At 38.4% G+C, this 23,062-nt stretch overlaps 1 protein-coding gene across 5 annotated transcripts in view; it reads right to left on the bottom strand.

Annotated features, from left to right (window-relative positions):
• Nucleotides 1-23,062, bottom strand: part of FOCAD (focadhesin) — a 122,574-nt gene that overhangs the window by 30,226 nt on the left and 69,286 nt on the right. For all 5 annotated transcript variants that reach the window (XM_082335502.1, XM_082335503.1, XM_082335505.1 and 2 more), the window contains exons 17-25: nucleotides 22,571-22,705; nucleotides 22,124-22,174; nucleotides 21,359-21,442; nucleotides 19,715-19,850; nucleotides 15,525-15,713; nucleotides 15,150-15,271; nucleotides 6,845-6,937; nucleotides 4,526-4,614; nucleotides 2,324-2,365 (exon numbers count right to left, since the gene is read on the bottom strand). In XM_082335502.1, the coding sequence (XP_082191628.1) occupies nucleotides 2,324-2,365; nucleotides 4,526-4,614; nucleotides 6,845-6,937; nucleotides 15,150-15,271; nucleotides 15,525-15,713; nucleotides 19,715-19,850; nucleotides 21,359-21,442; nucleotides 22,124-22,174; nucleotides 22,571-22,705 (941 nt within the window). The remainder of the gene's footprint in view (nucleotides 1-2,323; nucleotides 2,366-4,525; nucleotides 4,615-6,844; nucleotides 6,938-15,149; nucleotides 15,272-15,524; nucleotides 15,714-19,714; nucleotides 19,851-21,358; nucleotides 21,443-22,123; nucleotides 22,175-22,570; nucleotides 22,706-23,062) is intronic.

Genomic DNA, 23,062 nt, shown 5'->3' with positions numbered 1-23,062 from the left:
TTCAGTCTTTTTCTTGTTTGTCTTTTATATAAAACCTAGCACACACAAAGTTGTATAAAAACAGAAGCTTGCTTCCACTATAATGAGGACTTCCACCCTGCAGAGAAAGTAGCACTCACAGAAATGCAGCAATTGGACTTGCTAGTACCACCTCTACACAGGACAACAAAAAAAGCTCTTCAAACAGAGAATGCTAGACAGGCAGGTGCCTCTTCACTACAACAGCATTTGTTCAGGAGATTTAGCAGAGCAGCCATCACTGAAATCTCAGCTTAAGAAAAAAGTTTTTAATTACTCCCCTATGCTATGAAAACATTAACATAACGGAAAATTACAGGTTTCAAAGAGTACTAACTTCTACCACAGTGCAAACCTTTACTTTTAAGGAACTCAAGGAAAAAAATCTGCCACCTACAAATAAGAGAATACAGCTGTGTTCAGTTTCATGAAAAGATAGATTTCGATATCCCAGTCACTCTCAGAAAAACATATTGCAATATAATCCTGGTGGAACTCTCTTAGTTGTTTTACAATAGCAGCTGAACAATACGGCCGCACCAAACCACTTACAGTCTTACACTAGACCAGTACAGCATATTACGCTTTTTGCATCAGTCTTCCATTTCTAAAAACTTCTTCAACTGTTATTGTAAAAATACACCTACACTGCAAATTTAGGCATTTATTCCAGATCCAAAGATCTCATTTTCACAATACAAATATTTTCTGGATTTCTGGTTTGCTTTTTAAAATAAGACACACAGGTCTTTGTGGAATGTCATTGACCTCTCCTGTTTGGAACACTGAAATTATTTCCTTTCAGATAAGAGATACCTACAAATAATTACAACTAGGTGCTTAGTTAAGTTCTTTGAAATGTCCCTGTATCTCCTGCCTTAAATAATTTCCTAAGCTATGTATAGAACCTTTGTTGCTATTGATCATCAACTTCTAAAAGGTTACATTTCATGAAGTACCTCAAACACAGAGAAACTTCTAAATCTACACACTCATGAAAGCTGGATGCTTTAAATTTAATGAAGGTAAAAATAATCATCCTAACAAGCCCCAGGAGAAAAAAGAGTAGTGTCTTACTCTTTACTGAAAATATAGGAAAAAACCTCAGTATTTTCTTAAAAGAAAGTAGACATAAGAAGCTCTAGAGACGTGATCTATGCACAAGAAATCCTGCTGCTGTTACCTAAAGAAAATTCACCACTCCCAAATTAGGCAATGCTTCTACCTCAACTAATTTTGCTAATGAACTTCAATAACTAAAATCATAACTTTCATTCTGAGACACAGAATATGATATATTTAAAGGTTATTATTTTGTTCCTCCTTTATTTATCTCTTTCTACTACCTTACCTTAACACAGCTATTACTGAGTAGCTAAAACATCAAACAGATCTTTCAGTTTCATCCCTCTTTAACCGACTCCTTCAAGATGGAATGACATGCAAGGAAATGGAACAGATGGGAATATTTTAAATATCTGAACAATGATAAATTAAAAAAGGAAAAAGTTCAAACCTTTATGGTTTTGAGTCTTAATTAAAACCTCCAGAACTCTCAACTCGCGGCAGTATTTCTAACTAGTCTTTTATGCATTTACAAGAATACCAATGTTGAAACAGTCTGTGAGATTTCACTGTAAGTCTTTCACCGATGACATCTTTATGATTTAAGATTTTCTAAGTACTTGTTCTTATGAGGATTCACTATTTCTGATGCTTTTGCTTAACCTGGTGCAAGTGGCCAATTTAGGTTAACCAAAGGCAAAGCATAATAGGAAGCTAGCTGCCAGTGGAGAGGGAAAGGAAGAAGTCAAACCACTTTAGCAGTCTATGAAGGAAGGTTAAGATACTTACTGCTGCCTGAAAGCCATGTGCTAATTCTAACAGCAAATGAACAAGCCTGTCAATCTGAAAACATGTGATTTCCTGCCTTTGGGGGCATCTGGGCACAAGACAGACATCTTAACAGAAAGTAGGACGGTTTTGAAGAGCCCATACGCCACTAAAGACCATCTGACTTCTAGATAAATGAAGATACTTGAGGCAAACAGTCTGCTAGTTAAAAAAAGAACAGACTAATACTGCATATAGCACTACCCAGGCTTTACACTATGCATCAGCCTTTCTGATAGACACAGTCGGTGGTAAAAATCTCAAAGCACAAGGCGGGGAAGAGTTCCCTTCCTGAACAGCAGTCATGTGAAATCATGAAATTAGCAGATAACCAACTGCAGAAATTATTATCTTACGTCTTCTGCCACAAAAGAGAACTCATTCTCATCTGTAATAAATTAGCAGTTCTTACTTGGAAGCACCTTTGATGACATCAGTCAACATATCTCTGACCCTGCAACAGAAATGGAAAGAATTTACACTACATACATTGTACTATAGCATGAACTCAGCTAATTTACCCTTATGCCTTACACGTATCTATTCTAGGTTAACAATTATCTCATCTAGCTATCAGAAAGCTTAGAGCAAATTAATTGCAAGCATTAAAACCATAAAGGTGCTTATGTACCACTCAACATTTCTTCATACTCATGTGCACTACCAATGTTTTATAAAGGGCTCTTATTTGACTTCATACCACTTCTTGTAAAATGCAGGTTCATGTAATATCCATAAATCTGTTCTTTGAGCTGTTACACGTAAGTTTCCAGATCACTGTCCTATGCCTTAGCATAATAAAATGAGAATGTTTTACAATGGACAATCATAACAATTTATCCAACACTGGAAACCACTATGGGCAGTTATGCTGTTTGGCAGCATAGTAACCTGAATCCATTTAAATGAAAACCATAGAAGTAGTTACAATTTCTTACATATTACTGTAGTTGATTTATAACAGGCTAGTTTGTCTGCGTTTCTTTAGTTTTGTGTTCATATCAAGACAGAAGCAGAGATGCAGTGAATCTTCCAGATTGCCAGGTTTGGGTGAGGAAAGAGATCGTCTATACTACAACATACAATACCATCCTGGCCATGACTGTCATCCTACAGAAAAAGATAGACTCCAATCACAGTTCTACAACACGTGATTAGAAGACTAAAAATGCATATGTCATAAAATAGGGCCATATGTTATAAGACTGAGTTATACTCGGGCTTTAAAAGAAACGTACTCAGGCTTTCCTTCATAACCACACTGGTTTTGCACACAGTTTCAAACCCACCTATACTACAAACACACCAACTTGGCAAATACCAATGCAAAATTGCACAGTACATATACAATAAAGCATTAACACTAAAGTTTATATCAAACTGTTCACAAGCACATTAAACACAGTGGGCAACACAAATGCTTAATGGGTACTTAAGTTAGAGCCCTGAAGCACCAAGCAATTAAGGGGCAACAGAAAAAGACATGAAAGCTAATACTGGGCTTCCAGTTAACTTACTGCTTTGATTTCTCTACTGTTAAAGGGAATTCTGTTCATTTTTGGCATAGCTTACATTAACATTATTGAGGAAATACAGAGCAGAAATCGGTTCAGTAGAAATCTACAAAAGCAGCATTGCTATAGGCATTCTTCTCATCTGGCAAATGTTTTCTCTTTAGACCCTATCAAGAAAGGGATCAGGGAGAGCAACAACAGAAAATTGTGCCACTACTACATAGATAATCTCTTTTCAATACCATATCATTCTGGATCTTACTATGAAACCCTTTGATCTAGACTTAGCTGGAATAAAACAACAGACACAAATTTTGTATTCCTGTTGAGTGGGACTTAGTAACACCTTTTTGACTGAAACTGGCAAAGGGCATTTTGGTTTTGTTTGTACATACTTTGTTCCCAATGCACTTATAAACAAGCACAGAAACAGGTGTTTATACTGCCCATGGATATGTAGCTCTTTCTATCCATGAAGCCTTCCACTTCCCACCTTGTCCCCCTGGCCATGCACATACATGGCTAAATCCTGACAGACTGAGAGACACTCCTCAGCTGACTGAAACAGAAGTAGTTGAGGATATGGATCAGGGTGTGCATCATGTGCTTGGTTTTAAACAACATCCTCAGGCTCAACATTGCCAGCTTACCATAGGAACTGAGGAGTGTCTCAGTTCACTACAACATACATCATACTATGGCTTCCATTTCTTTTATCAAGCCATCTTCAGTGAGACAGCTCACTTAGTCTCTACAAGTAAGTTTTGCTCTTTGCATAATCCTTCTGGTTTAACATGGCACAAAACAAATACAATTTGCCATTCCTTCCAGTTGCTCACCCTACTTTCAGACACTGTAGAGGGGAACGTACTTGTGAACCCATGCATACAGGAATCCTTACAGTTACCCAGTAATCTCTTTCTTCCCGCTTCCCCACGCCCTGCCTTAGCCATTGTATCTGGTGGTGTGTTTTTTTTTTTTTCCATTAGTGCTCATACAGTCTTTACAGTCTTGCAAAACTAAAGGCTTTGAAGTCTTGCTCTCCTCTGCCCCCTCACTTGCCATTACAAGTGATCAGGAGCAGACAGGCATTTCCTTACCAGAGCCAGGCTGTAAACTGTTTGTACTGCACCTCTTCAGGATCCTCTTTTCCATGTTTTAACTGCATCTCCAACTCTGCCTGCCTCCCCTGCGGAATTACAGAATAAGTCAGAAGTGGATCTTACATGGCCAATCATCATAAGATTTCTTCAGAGAACACTTGGGTAAAGGATGTAGCCTTTCACTTGAGGTCTACTTCATAAGCAAACTTGATTGCTTTCCATATGGGATCCCGCTATAACACACAATGCATTAAGTAAAAGAATTCAGAATTTTTTATTCTGAGTGAGCAAAACAAGCTGCAGATGGCACAAACGGCCACAGACACTGAAACATCTCTCCTAGTCCATGCAAAGAGACAAGTTCCCTCAGGAAAGGGTACAACAAGCAGGGAATGAGATTTAGAAGCCTGCTAGCTAAAATGGATTTTAACAGCAAAATACCACTTTCTTGATTCACTACTTAAAGCAGAATTCCTCATCCTTTTCCGTGCTATGACCCCAACCTCCCTGTGACCTCCTACAACAGTTCCTTCTGTACCTTAAAGGAGATTATATGGATTCTGGCCTCTAACAATTGTTATCTAAACATATTAGTCAGCTTTTCTGTAATGTTCAGTCTCCAATCCTGAGACAACTACATCTCAACTTGTTTAGGTTGTCAGTTACTGCTCCTTACGAGCTTATTAAGCCTTAAGTGAAAAATAGGCACATAAGCTGTGTTTTTCAGGTATTGAATGCTTGTAGTTTGGGTGTGCATAAAAACCTGAGAATACAGGAGAGTCAATCCTGTAAATCCAGATGTCACTCAAAAGGTGACTCTTCACAGGGATTAAAGGAGCATATACAACACATTGACTAAAGAGAAGGCTGCATAAAAACTATGCAAACACTACTGCAATTTCCCCAAACACAAACATTGGCTTAAGTTCTGTACTAAATCAAGACCTGTAGGATCATCATGATGAGGTTGATTTCAGTCTCAAAAACATGCTGGATGCACAAACTGGCAGAAGTGCTTAAGCATGCGAGTAGACACAATAAAAGACAAGAGGACTTTCAGGTGTCCAAAGGGAAAAAAATTCTCACATGAATGTCTTGGTGAATTGGACTCTATGAATGTCTGCCTCCAAACTGTAGAAATGATTACTCTACTAGCTGTTCAGAAATACTGAATTACTGAAGTACTATCCAGACTACTCATCTTATACTGTAGTCTCTTTTGGCCATCTCAGGTAAAATGTACTATAAAAGCATAAGGAGTAAGTAAAGATACTAGGTCTCCAGTGAGGGACTTCAGAAGCAACAAAAATAGGCTCTATTGCCCTGTAAAATGGCACAAAATCTTAGAGAGGCTTTCAGAAACAAGTCTAATAAATGCCAAGCTTCTTGTGAAATGCTGCCTTGGAGGGGAAGCAAAATAGGAAAGTAATTAAATGCAAGCAACAATGGCCCCCTCTCTAGTTACAACCTAGAATTACAATTTGAATAGCTGCTGCCTGCTTTGTAATGGGGCTGGCTCGGCTTAGAATCTGATATTTTGCTGATGGCCAAGGTAAAATTTGTTTTGAAAATGTTAGAGAAGCATACGTTTTGCTGCACAGCAGAACAAGGAATAGTCAATACTTCTAGAATTTGCTCAGCAACCTGAGCTGCTCATGCTGAAAACAGCTGATGTGGCCTGGAAATACAAACAAATAAGCTCTTCTAGTAGCACAAAGAGAGCCTCCTAGAAGGCAGCTATTTGTTAAAAGCTTTTAAAATAATTTTCCTGTTGAAAAACCGAACGACACTTCATTGCTCTAGATATCAGGTCAGCTAACCTAATGAAAGAGAGGTTTTAAGATATTTCCTAATCATTAGATAGAGTGAAAAAAATCAAAAGACAAGTCCCTCAGTGTGACAGCATTTCATGCTGATTAAGAGAAGTTCTATTTAATGAATCATTCCTCAATAACGTCCGTCTCCTTTCTGATACTATTATTACAAAATTCCAACCCAAAATAATAGGTTAGAGCTCTAGTTAAAATTTCACATTCTAAAAATTCTAAGAATTGACACATTCTGCAGCTTGACACAGGAACAAGACTGCAAGAACCTGAACTGTAAGCAGAAGCAGTACTTCTACAAAGTATCCCAGATTGTGCTGCCATTAACTGAAGACTCATTTTTATTTCCTTTTCATAAACTTCAGTATTAAACACCTCAAGCTTTATTTTTAAGTTATTGTAACTTGCATGGGTACTCTTGCTGGTAAAACTAAAACTCACACCACTTGAATGGACATTAATGTGCACAATATTATGTACCCAAAATTACCTGCAGGACTGCACTGTAGGTTCGACTCATAAATCCTAACCAGGACTGTGGCAGCAGTATGGAGCGGTGCCATTCAGAGGGTTGAATGTTAACCTGTGCAACACACCAGAAAGGGTAAAGTGGTTACATTAAGTCTAACACATGCAGAATATATGTTCTCCAACCTGTGATTTGCAGGCAATCATTTGCTCATGCTCATAAGACATTACACATGGCTGTAGGAAACTAAAATGATAATGTACTTTGTTCTCCCTTCCGTAATTAAAATGATGGGTGTCCATTGTTATATCTCATCATATTCCACGGTGGGCATTCAGAATTGATTTTTCTTGCTGCCGTCCAGTTATTTCTACTGTCTTCCTCTACCAAAAAGATGAAAAAATGTCATCACAGCCATTTGGACTCCATTGGAAATAAGATGTAATCTCAGCAGTTTCCAGGGTTGTCAGTTTTAATAAACAAAAGGTAAACATATCAGGTTGAGGTGAGACAGAATATCTCTCAGTATCCGTTGTTTAAGGCCTACTCTTTCTATTTCTAAATTAAAAGAACATGCCAGACTCCCTGAGTTATGGAAAAACCCTGTGAGCCGTGATAAAACATTGTGCAAAGCCCACCTAGAGTAACTAATCTTGCCAGGCTTAATCCCAGAAGGTTATTATTCTTCCTTTTTATTCTCCTGTTTTATTACAGACACTAGTTGCTGTTAACGTGCAAAACACCCCAGGCCTCAAGGTATGCAAAACCTCCTTTCTCCATCATGTGCTCCACTGGCCTCCTCTGTACAGAATGGTTAACCAAGATAAAAAACTGAACTCCCCTTGTCTGTTAATTATCCTCCTAAGTCTTCCTGCTTCATCTCCTCTATTTGATGCCCCTCATGATACACATAAAGCAGTCAATATTCTTTCTTTACATGGATTTTATAACAAAAAACAAAGGACCATGCTAAAGCTTCATGCCCACTGTTAGTGGTGAATTTAAAACAGTTTTGAGTAAGTACTAATACATCTATACAAATAAATGCAATCTAAAAGTCAACCAAAAGAGATGACCTACTCTACCCTACAGCCAATACAAATACATCCTGCAGGAAAAAAAGAAATCTCATCTTTAAATGACTCAATTAATACTAGTCCTTCTTTTTTAGCCAAAATTTTATTCACACACCCTTCTCATCTCTGCTCATCAATTCCTCCAACAAGTTGATGAGCAGTCAAGGCTCCAGTCAGAATTGTTTGCCTTAGGTTCCCAAGGCATCTTCAGCAACTCCAGTCTTCCTCTTTGCCTCTACTCTAAAACTATTTTAGACTTGTGGATTTAGATTTGTCTGGTCTCATGGTGATCTATGAAGTTCACCATGTCATCCACACTTGTGCGCCAGAGCAAAAGCAGGCTTTCAAAACTTCAGGTGCTCATGCAGGAAATATAAAGCTTTAGGTGTACTGTTGCATTTAAAGGAACTAGACAACATGGTCTAATCAGGAATGTATTATCAGTACCTTGCACATCTTATCTAAAATTTGCAAATGTGCTTGATGACCAGCAGAACTGCTAGGCAGCTTTTGATTAATTAACTTTCTTCATGGCAGTAAACATTTTGCAGATATGTGGAATGAGAGGACGACAAGAGGACGACGTTATGTTCACATAACAAAGAACACTCAAGTACAATTAATCTACAACTGAAAATGATTGGTCATAGTGCTGAAGATTACCTCAGAGGCAGTGCTGATACCTGCTATTTCAGTACAGGAAACCAGCAGTCTTTACTTCTCCTCTATCACTGGATACACAATGATAACAACAACTACATTAAGCGTTGGTTAACTAATACTAGCAAGCATATTGAAAGCTGACAGTAAGTGAAGTTCAGGTTATTTTGAGTGCTCAATTTATGTCTAAGCAGATACTGGGCAGGTGGGAGGCACAGGGAAGGAGGCTCAAGGGACTTCTTAACCAATGACGAGTAGTTATGAAACACTGCCACGCTGGTCTTGGGATGTTCTTAGGACGAGCATAGCCAGACCAGGCTGCCAAGTAGTTTTCAAGGAAGAGCTGCAGCCTGACATCTAAGGAAATAGGAAGCAGCATGAGCTAGGAGCTAGTAATCTGAGCCTGTTGATCAATGCTTAAGAAGGACACATCTCCCTGAAAAGACACACAAGCATAGACCGTGTTGGCCAAAATCCAAGACAGGGAATGCTGGCAAACCACAGGAGACACTACTCCTGTACTTCAACACTTCTGAATACACAAGTTTTACATGCTTCTGCAAGACCGGAAAGTAATTTAAAATGAAATCAGAAGCTCATTTCCCCTCTCCAGTGCACTCCCAATAACAATCAAACACCATAGCAAGATCTGGATGAGCTTGCTTTCAGCACTGGTGCCTTTGTGCTGCCACAGATCTTTGCATATCACTCACTCGTTTTGCACTGATATATAGCCAGCAGAGGGCACACAAAAGAAATTCAGGGAACAGTGAAATTAAGTATGTTTCTATCACTTCCCTGGGTATCTAATTGAGATAATACTGTTTAAAGAACCTAGAAACTATGGTATCATTAATATTTATGGCCCATCTTAAAATCTGCTGTAGAGCAGGGAGACTGGGAATCCCAGTAAGTTCTCTTACTAAGTACAACAGGTTTCTACCTCGATAGCCCTGCCCACTCACATGGCCCCTAAATTCAGCTCATCTCTAACAAATGTGTGGCTGTGAAAACATGTTTTAAACAATAGCAATATGTCAGTTAAATGTCTAGGCATGTATTTAAATGCCCTTTTCACGTACAGGACACAAACCACAGCCTCAGTGATTTCATAAATAAGGCGAGCATTACATGTCCCTATAAATGAAATAGTGAAGTAGCATCTCTTTTCATCCTAAATTTTGCTTAGAGGCTCTTTTTAACATACTTGCATGCATATACTTCCAAATCCTCCCCCCAGCATTCCTTTGTGAGGAAAAAATTTTCTTTCTCCAAGGCACATTAGACTAAGAAGGAGAAAAGCAAAAATCTGTCAGAGAACTTACTTCCTGAATACCGTTTCATCCCTGGAGGAGATACATTCAGTAAATTCAGTACTGGAAACCAGCACAAAGTAGTTCATAATCTGAACTACATCCATTGAAATACCTAGGCATGGAAGAATACACTACAGCAAATTCTGTTCCAGAAAATCCAATTATCATCTTACGGCATTTCATGTACAAGGTTTGAATATACCCTTGAATCTCTCGATTACATCAAAATCAATCCAGGAAAGAAATGTACAGAAGGAGCTTTCCACTTTAGTGCTCAAAAATGAATGTCATCACAGCACATCTAATGAACACACTTAAAATAGAAGCAGGGAATCTTTTTTCCACAAGTGTACAAAGTGCCTAATATGATTATCATTTGTATAGCAGTATTTAATACTGTACAACTCATCACTGGCACCCAACTTTGCAATTGTGCCTGTAAATATTACTAATTATTAGGGCAAAATAATTGTGCTATTTCGAACACAAAGAAAGCACTTGAGTATTGAGAAACATGCAAAGGCAAGACCATCCTCCTTTATTTTAAAAACACTGCACCAGTTTGGGCTGTAAAAGCCACCATTTACCACACCTGTGTGCCAAAAGCAGGCTGCCTCTGAGCTTTTTGCATGTAGCATGAACTGTTCCCTTCACTTCCACTAAAGAAAGAAAAGATGGGTAGCTAGCTGAAAGCCTAATAACTTTAACCCAAAACATACAGTTACAGAACCATCAAAACATATGGTACATGATGTGGACATATGTGACTATTCATTCTCATTCATTTTCACAACAGAGAAAGCTGGTAGGAGATTATTCTTATAAACTCCTAGGAAGAATTACTCCAAAAACTGAAACAGTGACTGGTAATTATCAGCTGATCTAGCCCAGGTGACTGTGATAGACCTCAGGGACTTCTTGTACAGTATGAGCCAGGCAGCTGTAGAGAAAACAAAGAAAACCCATGGTCTGTGTGACTTCCGACCCCTGTAACTACAGTAACTTCCATGTCCTCTCACAGAGAGGTTAACAAGCTCTGTTTAATAATCAATTGAACAGCACAACCCCATGTCTAGGGGAAAGATGATCTTCCTCTTCCAAGTCACCAGTGACTAGTAAAGAGCAATACAGCATTTCAAACGCATCACTGTTTATTGAACATACGTTCTGCCTCCCATGAGATACCAGTTCAAATAACATCAAAAAACTCTCCTGTATCTTAATCTGATCCTGCTGACAGATATTATAGCTGCATCCAATCCCTCAGCTAGAATAGCACCTAGGAGATAGAATAAGTCTGGCCCGTTACGGTTTAACAGTAAATTACCTTTTTATTGTTGTTGTTACCATTAGATTTGAATGGTAGCTAAACCCAGGTATTTGTTATTTGCATGCTTTATAGACTTTTAAACATACAAGAAGAAATTCTTTCCTCTGCATACAAACCTCATGTAACTTTTTTTTTTTTGGTAGCAGAATCTCAGGCATTACACTTTTACACGTAAAGTGGCTCACAAAAATGAAACTGGTTACCTCAAGCCCCTTCCCATGCCCCGTTTTCAAAAAACTGAGTGTGACACTGGCAACTAAGCATACACAGATACAGACAGATATGCAACCTGTAGGTCCATATTCTACACATGTGAGCACAGATCAAATCACCGAAGAGATAAAAACGTTATTATCCCAGTATGGCAATTATACTGATGACTGCTAATCCATAACTAAGGAAATGCCAACTGCTGGGGATTTTTAGAGATAAAATAAATGGATGCTTGCCATCTCCCAATTAATTGTAATGTCTTGGTTTTTACATCCACCTCGCGGTTTTCTCAGAGCTTTATGCTGACTGCAATGCTTCAAAGGCAGCTTTAAGTCTGCTTTTCAAGGAAACACTTCTTAACTTAAAAAGTTACTGTAAGAGTTGAAAAACCCCCAAAATAAAAAGAAGGAGTCAAAGCAGGAGCAAAGAAGTGTCATTCTGGTAATTTAAAACCCCTAAAAAATCTGCTTTATGTGCTGTGTTGAACTCTGAAGCAATGGTTTTGCAAAAGCACATTAATTCCTATAGCCACTGCAGGGAAAAGATGAGTCTAGGTCCTACTAACTCGATTTTCTTAGACCAATACTGCTATTTGACAGCTTTACAGCTTAAGCTCCCTGTTTTTACTGTTAAACTCTGCTCCGCAAAAGAACACTGAGGACTAAACAAACATTAAGGCATGAAATTCAGTCAGATGAGCCCAGGGACTTGCTTCTAGCCAAAGGCCCAAGGACCTTTTTCTTGACAACCCTAACTCCAACTGTCTACTATGTAAAAGGAAAAAAAGGGCAAGAAAAAACTTTTTTATCTTTCAAAGCAGTGTAAGCTGAGAACAGAAATACTGATACATTTTGACCAAAATTTTATAGTTATTGTGAATTTTCACTAAAAGGGTGCATTTAGGATTGTCTGAAGACATTGGATTTCTTTTTCGTTTTATTACACCTTGAATCAATTGACTCTGTAAAATACTGAGACATAAAATATTTCCGTCTCCAGTCATTGGCATGTATTTACTAATTCCATCCAGTTCACCACATTCAATAAAAAACCCACGCTTTGTCAAGCAAACCATTTTAAGGTTGTGTTTCTCTGAAGGTAGCTTGTTAGCACAAGAAAAGTCTATGTTTGATGTGCTGCTGGATGTTATAATTGCTGCTAGTGCACACAAATAAATAATTTATTTTTCTACCAAAGATTTTATTTGGTGCTTTAGTAGGACAACAGGTGAGTGTTTACACATAGTAGTTTAGAACTTATCTTCATCCCACTGTAATTCAGCTTATGTAACACTTGAATACATGCCTTTTAATTATAATTAAGTATGGTTTTCTCCAGAATCTCTGGCACTGAACCCAGGTCCTGCTGAATGAAGCAAGTACATAGAAGGCAGAACTTTTCTTTCTGGATGCTATGCACGCCCACGCTTCATTCATAACTCATCACTCTAAATCTGCTCCTCTGACATATTCTGCAATATTCTTGTGGACTTCCCCTGGTGCTCTCCACTGGAGCATCCAAGTAGTTAGAAAATATTCATTAATTTACTTGCACACTCCTGCGATGATGAGGGGTACTATCTCCAGTTTCTTATCTCATTCTTTAGCAGTAAGGATGTCAAGATGGAAAATATCTATTAAATTTGCATGCATGACTAGATACCTTGAGATCTGTGTTTAAGGGTGGTTTTTGGTTTTTATTTTTACTAGTTTGAGAGAAGAACTTGCCATCTGACATATTTCATAACGCTGTTGATACTGCCTTCATAACACAGCACCAGGGAGGGATTTCTGTACCCCAGGTGCTACTGGTGAAGACCGGCTTTTGTCCTTGTACCACTTGGCCTAACTTCTACTGGGACACATGTGGTGTCTCTGTGGCCACAAGACATGATTATTACTTTTTGTGGCTTTTCAGTTCAGAAGGGCCAAAATCATAAGATGTTGTATGATAGGTAAAAATTTTATGTGTATGCTAGCACATGGATGTGTTTGAGAGATGGTACAGAGCTGGAAGACTGCACTAGGTAGAAGCAGCCAATTTCAGCATGGTACACATTCACATCCCTTGACTGGAAAGTTCAGACAAACTATGATGCACACAGGCTTGCTAGAGAGGGAACTAGTTTGTTTCCTTCAAAGAGGTCGAGGGAGTGAACCCGTACAAATGCAGTGTGAACAAGCAGGGAGCAGGCCCTGAGAGCAAAGCCAGGAGGGAGCCATGCGGATGCGTTACAGGATCAGAACGCAGCCCCCATGCATTTTCCACTGCAGACTCCTCTGTTCTGTGTCAGGCTTTCAGTTTGTAAACAGAAAACTCTCCAAACCTTGCACATGCAACCTTCCCACTCAAATCTTCTATTTATTTCGTAACAGAAAATGTTTGGTGTCAGTGATTTTTTTATTAGCATCATAAAGGAGTTTTGCAGCAGGTAGGCTCCAGGTTTGTTGGGTGTCAGTCGCAAATCAAAATCAGGACCCAGACATGCTCCTACCTGCAACCCATCTCTTATTCATTCTACCTCTTCCAACTTCTGCAACAAGTACAGTACGAGTGTTAGATAAAACACTTCCTTTTATTACACAGTTCTGGTTCACTGTCAACACAGGATCCATCCTGTGCTCTGAAGAAAAGGCTCCTCTGTACAAAACAGCATACAAGCAAATTATCTTTAATAGCACCTGGGACAGAGAAAGGAGGGGTAATGGGACCATTTAAGCTTTTCTGTCCCTGAAAAGTGGAACAGGAATTGGTCTTGCTGGGGGGTGTGGGGGGGAATCTTTAGAATGTCCAGATATTCATACATTGTTTTCATTTCTGGACATACTGCCTAAGACTCAATCTAAATTTCATAGAATTTTTTTTTTAATCACCATCTATGCTCTCTTGCTCATATCAGACTGATATAATTCATACATTCTTATTTATGTCCTGTGAGCAGAAACTTCACCCTCAGATGCATGTAATTAACCTCTGCAGCAACACAAAATGATCATATTAACAGAATTATTTTATGAACTTTTAAAGAGATTAATACACTTCCACTTGTGTTAGCAACTGCTCTCATTGGCATAAAATTGGGAAATGTACACTGGTTTTCCTAGATCCAGTTTAACTACTTATTTTTTTTACTGCTCTCCAAAATTGTCAAAGATCAACTTTCACATCAACCATAAAAGTACCATAATTCTAAACTCTCTGAAAGATTGTTACAAGCACTTTGTTTTCCATAATGATTAAGTGGGGGCTTATTTCATGCCCTTTTTCCAAGACCACACCAAAGGTAACTGCACGGTTTCAGTGGTGTAAGCCTACTAAGTCAGGGATCTGAAACATTTAACATACAGAATAAAATAGCAAGTCTTAGCAAGGTGTAGATGTCATTTCCCCCCAGAGTCCCATCATTGTTCAGACCCACTATTCACCTACAACTGGTTACACATGACAGGTATAAGGCAGGTATAGTAGTCTGCAAGGCAGATAAAGGCAAAGGTCAGCTTCTGTTTGTTCTACTGATTTTCAGAAGAGGTACTTCAGCAGTGAACACTTAAAAAAAAGTATTTACATGTTCAATTCAAGTTAGTTGTCCCTCACAGCAATTTCAGTTAATTATGATACATTCATACGTGCCATTGCTAGCTGATACTAATTCCTAATTAGCATAAATGAGGTAGTAAGGCAGGGAAAGAAGCATAATACTTCTGAAAAGGGAAGAAAAGCCAGAAACTTACCTCATGAATGAGGGCTACCAACATTTGCTGGAAATTGCGTCCCCTGCTGGCCAGAAATCGATTAATAGGCTTGCCATCTTTGCCCATATGGACTGGAAGGTCGTAACACGACAACATGCCGGCTTAAAGAGGGAGGGAACAGGAAAAGAAAGGTCAATATCAATACTCATGCTACTAGTTCAGAAGTCTTGCATAAGTCAGTGGAGAACCCAAAGCAAAGTTAACTTAATAAAGCCAACAATTTAAAAGTATATGTAAGCATATGCAAGTGGCATAAGACATCATTGTTTCTTAAACTGATTCACACTCAGAGTCACAGAAATCTTTGGGTCAAAGCACGTATACTTGTCTAACTTCAAGAAAGTGACGGCTTACCTGCAAGGCCTGGCGTCATGCCTGGTTGTTTGTTCCTCTCATACATTTTCAGCAAGAAGTTTGGAACACCTGCCATAGTCTTTCCCTGGTCTGAGCGTGTGGTCCCTCCTCTCAAGGCAGAATGATACACACCACGGGGCATGTTGGTCATCTCCTGTTTCACAAGTGATGCTGCAAACTCTTCAAATGCTGAATGAAGTGCAAGAAAATGAGGAGAGAGGAAAGGGAACGTCAGAGCCTGATGACTGAGAGACCAAACAAACCCTGGAAAACCCAAAATGACACCTGTGCTTCAGGGGACACATGCTTAGATAAACTAGTAATGACACATTCAGATGAAAGCTCAAGGTCCAAGAATTGAGAACTCTTAGCAAGTCTCTCTGATACCATACTTACTGCCACTGCAACTTCAAGAGGCTCTATGTAAGTCATGTCAAGTACTAAGGCTGGGAAGAAAAATGGCCTTAACTATTCCATGAGCTGTTGATTGCATTCTTTGCCTGGCAACATGCTGACAGAAGGACAATGAGAAATAAAACTGATGTTTACCAATATAATGAAAAATATTTTCTCTAAACCCAGGTTGTTCTTAAAGAGATTTAAAAGAAGCACAATGCAAAGAAGGCAGATGGAGAGAGAGTGTGTATATGCAAGCAGGGGATACAGAGAGAGAGAAGTATTACCTTGATTTCCGTTACCATAGCAGTACAAATTGTTTACTAAGTTCTGTGCTCTCAAGCTATGCATTTTATAGTCTACCCAGGTTTAAAATTATACAGAATTAATATAAAGTTACTGTTCATTTGTGAAGTCAATCTGAAGCAGCTAACTGGAGGCACACAGTAGAAAAAAGGGTCGTGTTTCTGTATGTATGTATACATAACTGCATCGTGTTTGTTACCACATCACAACTGAGAGCCAACACTGTATAAGCACTTTGCAAACCTGATATGTTTAAAAGTCTGTTAGTGCTTTCGTTATACAACTGATTTTTAAGGGGATTTATAACAACTGTTGCACACTAGGCCTGAAGCTTTTGCATACAAGTTCCCAAATCACATGCCGTCCTGCTTTAACTAGAAACTAGGGGACAAAGAAGACAAAAGGGGAGTCACTCATCCTTTCTGGGTCCAAGAAATACCTATGGCCACTTGGAATAAAACAGTTTTGTACTGGAACTTCCTCACATTTCCTATTTTCAGCAAGTTCCCATGATTTTCAGCAATGCTTTTTCCGAATTTAACTTCATAGCAGAGTAGCAGTTTAAATCTGATAGGTTTTTGTAGCATGGCAGAAGGGCACCTACATCTGGGGATTTTTTTTTCTCCACCTGTAATGCCAATATTCTTCAAACAAAAACCTCAGTATGCAGTTAGCAATTTTCACTACAGTGATTCAGACAGAAACGATAAATCTTTGTCCTCAGTCCTCAACACTATATACTCTTCCAACAGAACTAAATTTATTGACATGAAAATACTATCCACCTACCTGCTCTAGTCTTTCATAAGAGCTTTTTTGTTTAGGGTGGCTACAGCAATAGAGAAGAAATTCTCTGAAAGAGGACAGCTCTTTCTCTGCTAACCGTCTGGTAACCATCCACGTTGACAGAGACACCCTAGCACAGGTAATATCACTGTTGTCATATTATTGCACTTGCTAGTTATGCCAAAGGACTTAATACTTACAAGCCATTCAAAAGCGAGTCTTCAGGCAAGAGATACAACCCAAGAGTCTAGGCTGCCAGATATAACTCAAACTAGAAAATCTGGATAAATTTAATAAAACACCTAGATGTGCAGCAAATGCTATAATACCATTTTTATGCTTGGAAACAGTCTGAAGGAAAAAAAGAGGTAACTAACATCACAGGAACAAAATTCTTAGCATCCTTCCTGCAGAAATACACAATAATAATAATAATAATAATAATAATAATAATAATAATAATAATAATAATAATAATAATAATAATAATAATAATAATAGCAGCAGCTGTTGTCTGAAGTTTATAGTTTGTATATACGGGATTATTTTTAATTCTCTGACTACCACGTTTCCGGCAAGTCTCAGATACCCAGAATGAAAAACTATTAACATAAAAAATAAGGCTGTCATACCACTTCTGATACCCTGTGGACTCTAATGCTTTGACGCAATATGGAAACTGAAATGACAAATCAGTTTTAAAGCAGTTTGACAGAAAATACTACCTAAACCTTCACTTTCCAATGCTTCACATAAGCAGACAGCTATGGTAAATTGGAATTGCAGCATGTTCCAGCCAACTGCCACAGAAAGTCTACTTTTACTTTATTTCCTAATTTTTCCTCAGCTCTGTTGCAGAAATAGGCCCTATAGATTTGTTTGCAAGCTTAGACATTTTTCTCCCACAGAGCTGGAGAAAGAACGTAGAGAAAAACCCACAATTCAATAGCAATGCCAGCACCAAGCCCACCTTCTGGTTGGAACCTTTTAACTGCAACTACCATAGCATTGTGTTCAGCTCTTCAGGAAGAAGTATGCAGAGGCCGAAAAAACCTAAAGATTTTCCTCCTCCTACAAGGATTAAAGAAGAGGGAAGGAAGAAAAAGAAGCAGCAATTCAGAGTTTAAGGAATCAGCAAGGAAAAGCAAGAAGGCGGCAGATCTCACAAACAGCAAGCTAAACTTCCTTTAGAAGTTTCAGTCGATTTGGTGTGCACAAACAAGGACTTCGGGGAAAACTGAGAAACAGAGACTCTCTTCTTAAAAAGTACCTCAGTCCTTCTCCTTCTAAGCAGTAAGGAAGTAGTGAATTAATCTCAACAATGTGTAACGGCAGGATTCCAGCAGATGAGATGGCACAGATTCAGCTCCAATACAACAGGGATTTTGTGGCTCTTGGCCTATCTTGGACATCGTCTCATGAATCCAGTTTCATACCCTTTCAGTGGAGCAATTAGCTCACAACCACGACCCTGCCAGCCACTAAAGCTTTTGTTCAACTGTTCTGTATTCTCTGTTAACTAACAGTGTTAGAAGATGACGACTCCTCTGAGGGAGAATCTATTCAGTGAATGTTTGGGTTGGAAAAACTATTTGCATGTATGTTTTTATACCAGTCTGTGGTAGCTGCATCTTTTTATTCAGTCTGTTCTCTCTAAAGTCCATCTTGTTTTCCCATCTTCCTGGTAAGTTGCGTATCTCAGCATCCATTACACAGCTTGAGTTTTCTGCCAAGATACATCACCCTCTTCTGTTCAAGTTGATTATGTCAGTCTTCCCCACAAAGCTTCCAGACTTACTTGTTAGTGCATATAGACTCTCTAGGTGAGGCTGCACATACTGCAGACTCCAGTGCATGGAGTATTTAATGAATGGATCTTTCTAGGAGCCCCCACTGGGGGAAAATACTACAAAATACGATTACTATCTCATGGCAATGTTTACAGGTTGCAATCACACATCAAGATCCCAGGCATTCTATAAACAGTGAAATAACAATGCCTGTGACCAGGCACTAATGTCATAATCCTGTGACTGGAAGTGAAAGAGAGCATTAATGAGAGTAATCAAGTGAGTATTAAAAATCCCAAATCCTAAAGGCGATTCAACTGCATAGGTGTTAAAACAAGTGCATCAACTGGAGACCATCTGTTGAAGCATACTTCGTATCAATATGCATCACTAAAATTAAGCATTAAGCATAGCACTGATATTATTGATTAAGTAGATTTTGTATACAGCATTGTTTTAATGCTATCAATACTCTGTTTATAAAACACTATGGTTTGGGGTGTGGGGTTTTTTCCTTCAGTTTGTGCTGGACTAAAATACACAGCTGCTTTTAAAAACGTCTGCTCAGTCCTCCCTGTTAAAGTTGCACTCTGATGAAACAATGGGCACTTGAGGTAAATAACAAGCAACTGGCTTTTCCTATAGGACAGATAAGGATTTTTAAGTTATAAGCATTTTTTCCACCATCAGGACCTCTGACCCACTGTCTTCCTAAAAATGGGTCGGGGGTTTTGTTTTCCTCTGAACTTTTACTTTACATTTTTTCCTGTAATTTGGTAAGAAAATTTTTCCAGGAAAAAAAAAAAAAGGCTGCACTTTGACATGGCACTGCACTATAAAAAAGCCACATGTCTGTACAGTCACTGTGATTATAAATCTGCAAAGTAACCTCAAATACTGAATATATTATACCTCCTAAAACAGAAGCTGGCGTTAGACACAACAGCTTAATATATGAAGAACCCGGAACAAAAAGATCTGGCTCCTTCTCCTCTTCTTCATCTTCATTCATGTCTGCCTCCTCCAGTGAGTCAACTTCTGGTCGTGCCTGAAAGATTAAAAAAAAGGAAATGTCAGCACAAAAATTCTGAATCCTCATTACCTTTCATGATTCCAAGTGTTAACTAAGTGTCAAAAATACCAACTAAATGTGCAAAGTTCCTCATTTCATTAATTTCACTCCATTTCATTAATTTGAGGCTGAAAGAATAAAAGCTTTTCTTCTACCTGAATGAAAGGCAAAACTGGATGATAAAAATCACATGGGTATGTATATCCATCTCTGTAATAGTAAAATTAATCTTGACACTTACAGACCGAACTAATATTACTGAAACTTCATTTTCACTCTGATTCTTCTTCAATTAAGAGTAAAACAATGCTTTATATTGGCACTTTAATATACACAGAGCATTTCTGCTAGACATTTTTCCATACTAGTTTTTAGAATTTGAAAAACTGCAAAATATTTACAGTGTTTTCAATGAAAACATATATACTCATTTTCTAACGAACGTAAAGTAACAGCACCAATAATGCAGACCTATGTACTGCTGTGAAAGATTCAGTATTGCTGAAGTTTTTAGAGATTTCCTTTATTCTGTCTTGTGCTTTTCTATGCAAAACACATTTTTCATTTGTAAGGTTTATGCTGAACCCTTCTCATCTATTTATATAAACCAAGTATGTTTTTTAATTTTAAAGTTGCTTATTCCAACCTTTTCATAATAGCCAGTTACAACACGCAAATGGAGCCAATCTTGTAATAATGCAGTAAATAAAAACTTACAGAAATATTTACTGTGCCGTAAAGTACCAATGGACTACTGATTATTGCCTAGTCTCTCTTACAAGGTTGTTGAAAAAAAAAAAAAAAGTCACATAGATGACCTTATATGTTCATCTCCTTGCACTCTTTCGTTTTGTAAGGTTATTGAGTCAACTGATCAGCCTGAAGTTTCACAGTTTAACAGCCCTCTACATACTTAAAAAGCTTTCCAGTAAGTACCTCAATTCCTTTGTGGCTGCCTTTATCAATAAAAAAGCAAAATGTTACACTGTAAAAGTTCAGAACAGAAACGTATGAAAAGTTTTCAGCTTAATTCCAAAAATAGCACCTACTTTTCAAACTGACTTGCCCATTTCAGGAACAAAAGCACTAAGCATGAGTGTGGCTGCAATGGATGAAGGAATAATCACAAGAGACGCTTAGTGTCAAGACTCAACCGCAAGCATTAACAGAAGAGTATAAAATGCACATCAGGTGCCCCAAAAATAACCTGCTGATTTAACTAATGAAAGAAGAAGAACTAACTTCTGACTGCTTAGACTTCACTCAGCCTCCACTTATGCCTTTCCCCCTCCTATAAGTCTTAGTTATGGTAATCGTACATAATATCATCCCATTTCACCAGCAGGAGCTCATATTCCTTCTGTGAGGCTCTGATGGTTGTCTAGTAGAGATGGCATAAGGCCTTGTTTCCCTTCCAAGAGGATACAACACACATCGGATAGAACTGTCAGATGTCCTTGCTATTAAACATACAACATTGCTACCTGTTCAGGAAGATGAAGAATTGTATGTTCTTCAGAGCCAAAAGACGAGAGTGATTTATAGGCCGAAATGGCTACAACAGCATCCTAGAAAATTAATAGGAAGAAAATCACAAGTACAGCATATGGCATTGCTACCTTCTGGAGCCTCCACATACAAAGAACCTATCCACTAACCACTGAACGCTGAAAAACACTTTAAAATAACAATGCTTTCCCGAGGCGCACTCTCAATTGCTTACTTTATATATATAATGTAAACTAGCAAGACCAATTATCTAGGCTTGACAGCGAACATTCTGATTGCTACACTCCGTTACTGCTGTGAGGATAGTTTACGTAGAAATATCCAGGCTATATTTAAACTAAAATACTTTGGTTCCACCAGCCCCATGGTGATAATGGTCCAACATTCCCACTGTGTTACAATACCCCACCAAAGAACTGATTTAGTTGTCACAGCTGCAGCATTGCCGAGAACGCTTCACCAAGAATGCTTCACCATGTCAAGGCTGAAGTCTACCAGAAGAGTCAAACTAGTTTGTGTTCCAGTTCTCCTTGGGAGTGACAGATGTTATGACCATCAGTTACCACCCTTCATGTGCATTACATTGCTTCAAAAACAGTGTTAAATGGTTAATGACTAGGAGGAAACCCTATTAGAAACTGAGATTGCTGACACTGATACCCTTGTCTTGCCAGAAAAGCATAAAACTTACTATTCAGTTGCTGACACCAGAAATTAACATTTTCAGTTGTATCACCTACCTTGTTTTGTGTGTTGTTCCAAAGGAAGCTGATAACTTGAGCTTTGAATTTCTATAAAAGCAAAAAAATCGGGCATTCAGATTTTGTTTAACAAAATAAGCAGTTGAAATGGAGGCAGTTAACCGGAAACAAACTGCTGCCACATCAACATGCACTGAGCTAGGAAAGTGGAAGGGGTGCAGGTTTGAACTGTGGATGCATTCACATGTCCTCACATTCTGGGAGAAGGAAACCTCTGATCAACCTTGCACTGGAATTTCTCACCTATCTCCCAGGATTCACTGATGCAAGCTAAAATTGTGAAACTGTATGGAAACGTGCATTATGATTAACCTGAATTAGGCAGTGGGTGCTATTTAGAGATACTGAAAACAAGCAGGCACATTCAAAACTCATACACAAAGATACACTAATAGAAGAGACTCGCCTCAGTCCATGAGTACGTACCTCATATTCGTTTGTATTCACTGTTAATGAGGGAACTAGGGCAAACAATTCATTCAGCGCTTTTAAAATGAGGGGTCTTGTATCACAACTTAGCTTTGGTGACAGAGCATTCCACGTAGAACGGATGCAAACAACCTGGAGGGGAAGTAGGAGGCACCATTACTAACAAAAATCCCAACTTGACTTAAACAACATTTCTTTCCAGCACTTGCTTTCTTTCTTCCTACTTGGGAACAGGAATTAATACAGGGTTCATCAAAAGAAAAAAAAAAGCAAACATTAAAAATTCACTTCTATTAACAGTCTCACAGTATATTAATCGACGTCATGCAATAATACTGCACAACACTTCACCAGAGAGAGCGGCTACCTGTAGGAATAAATAGGATGCTTAGCAATGCACATAAAGCTGTAGATGTGTCTTCATATAACACTACTGCTTTACTTCACTTGTTCAAATTAGCTTAAAAGCAAGCTGTCTCTGGGAGTTTA

The sequence above is a fragment of the Platalea leucorodia genome (assembly GCF_965183815.1).
Source record: "Platalea leucorodia genome assembly, chromosome: Z".
In the NCBI taxonomy this organism is placed as follows: Eukaryota; Metazoa; Chordata; class Aves; order Pelecaniformes; family Threskiornithidae; genus Platalea; species Platalea leucorodia.
The sequence above is the reverse complement of the archived record's forward strand: the minus strand, read 5'-3'. Positions and strand labels throughout refer to the sequence as shown.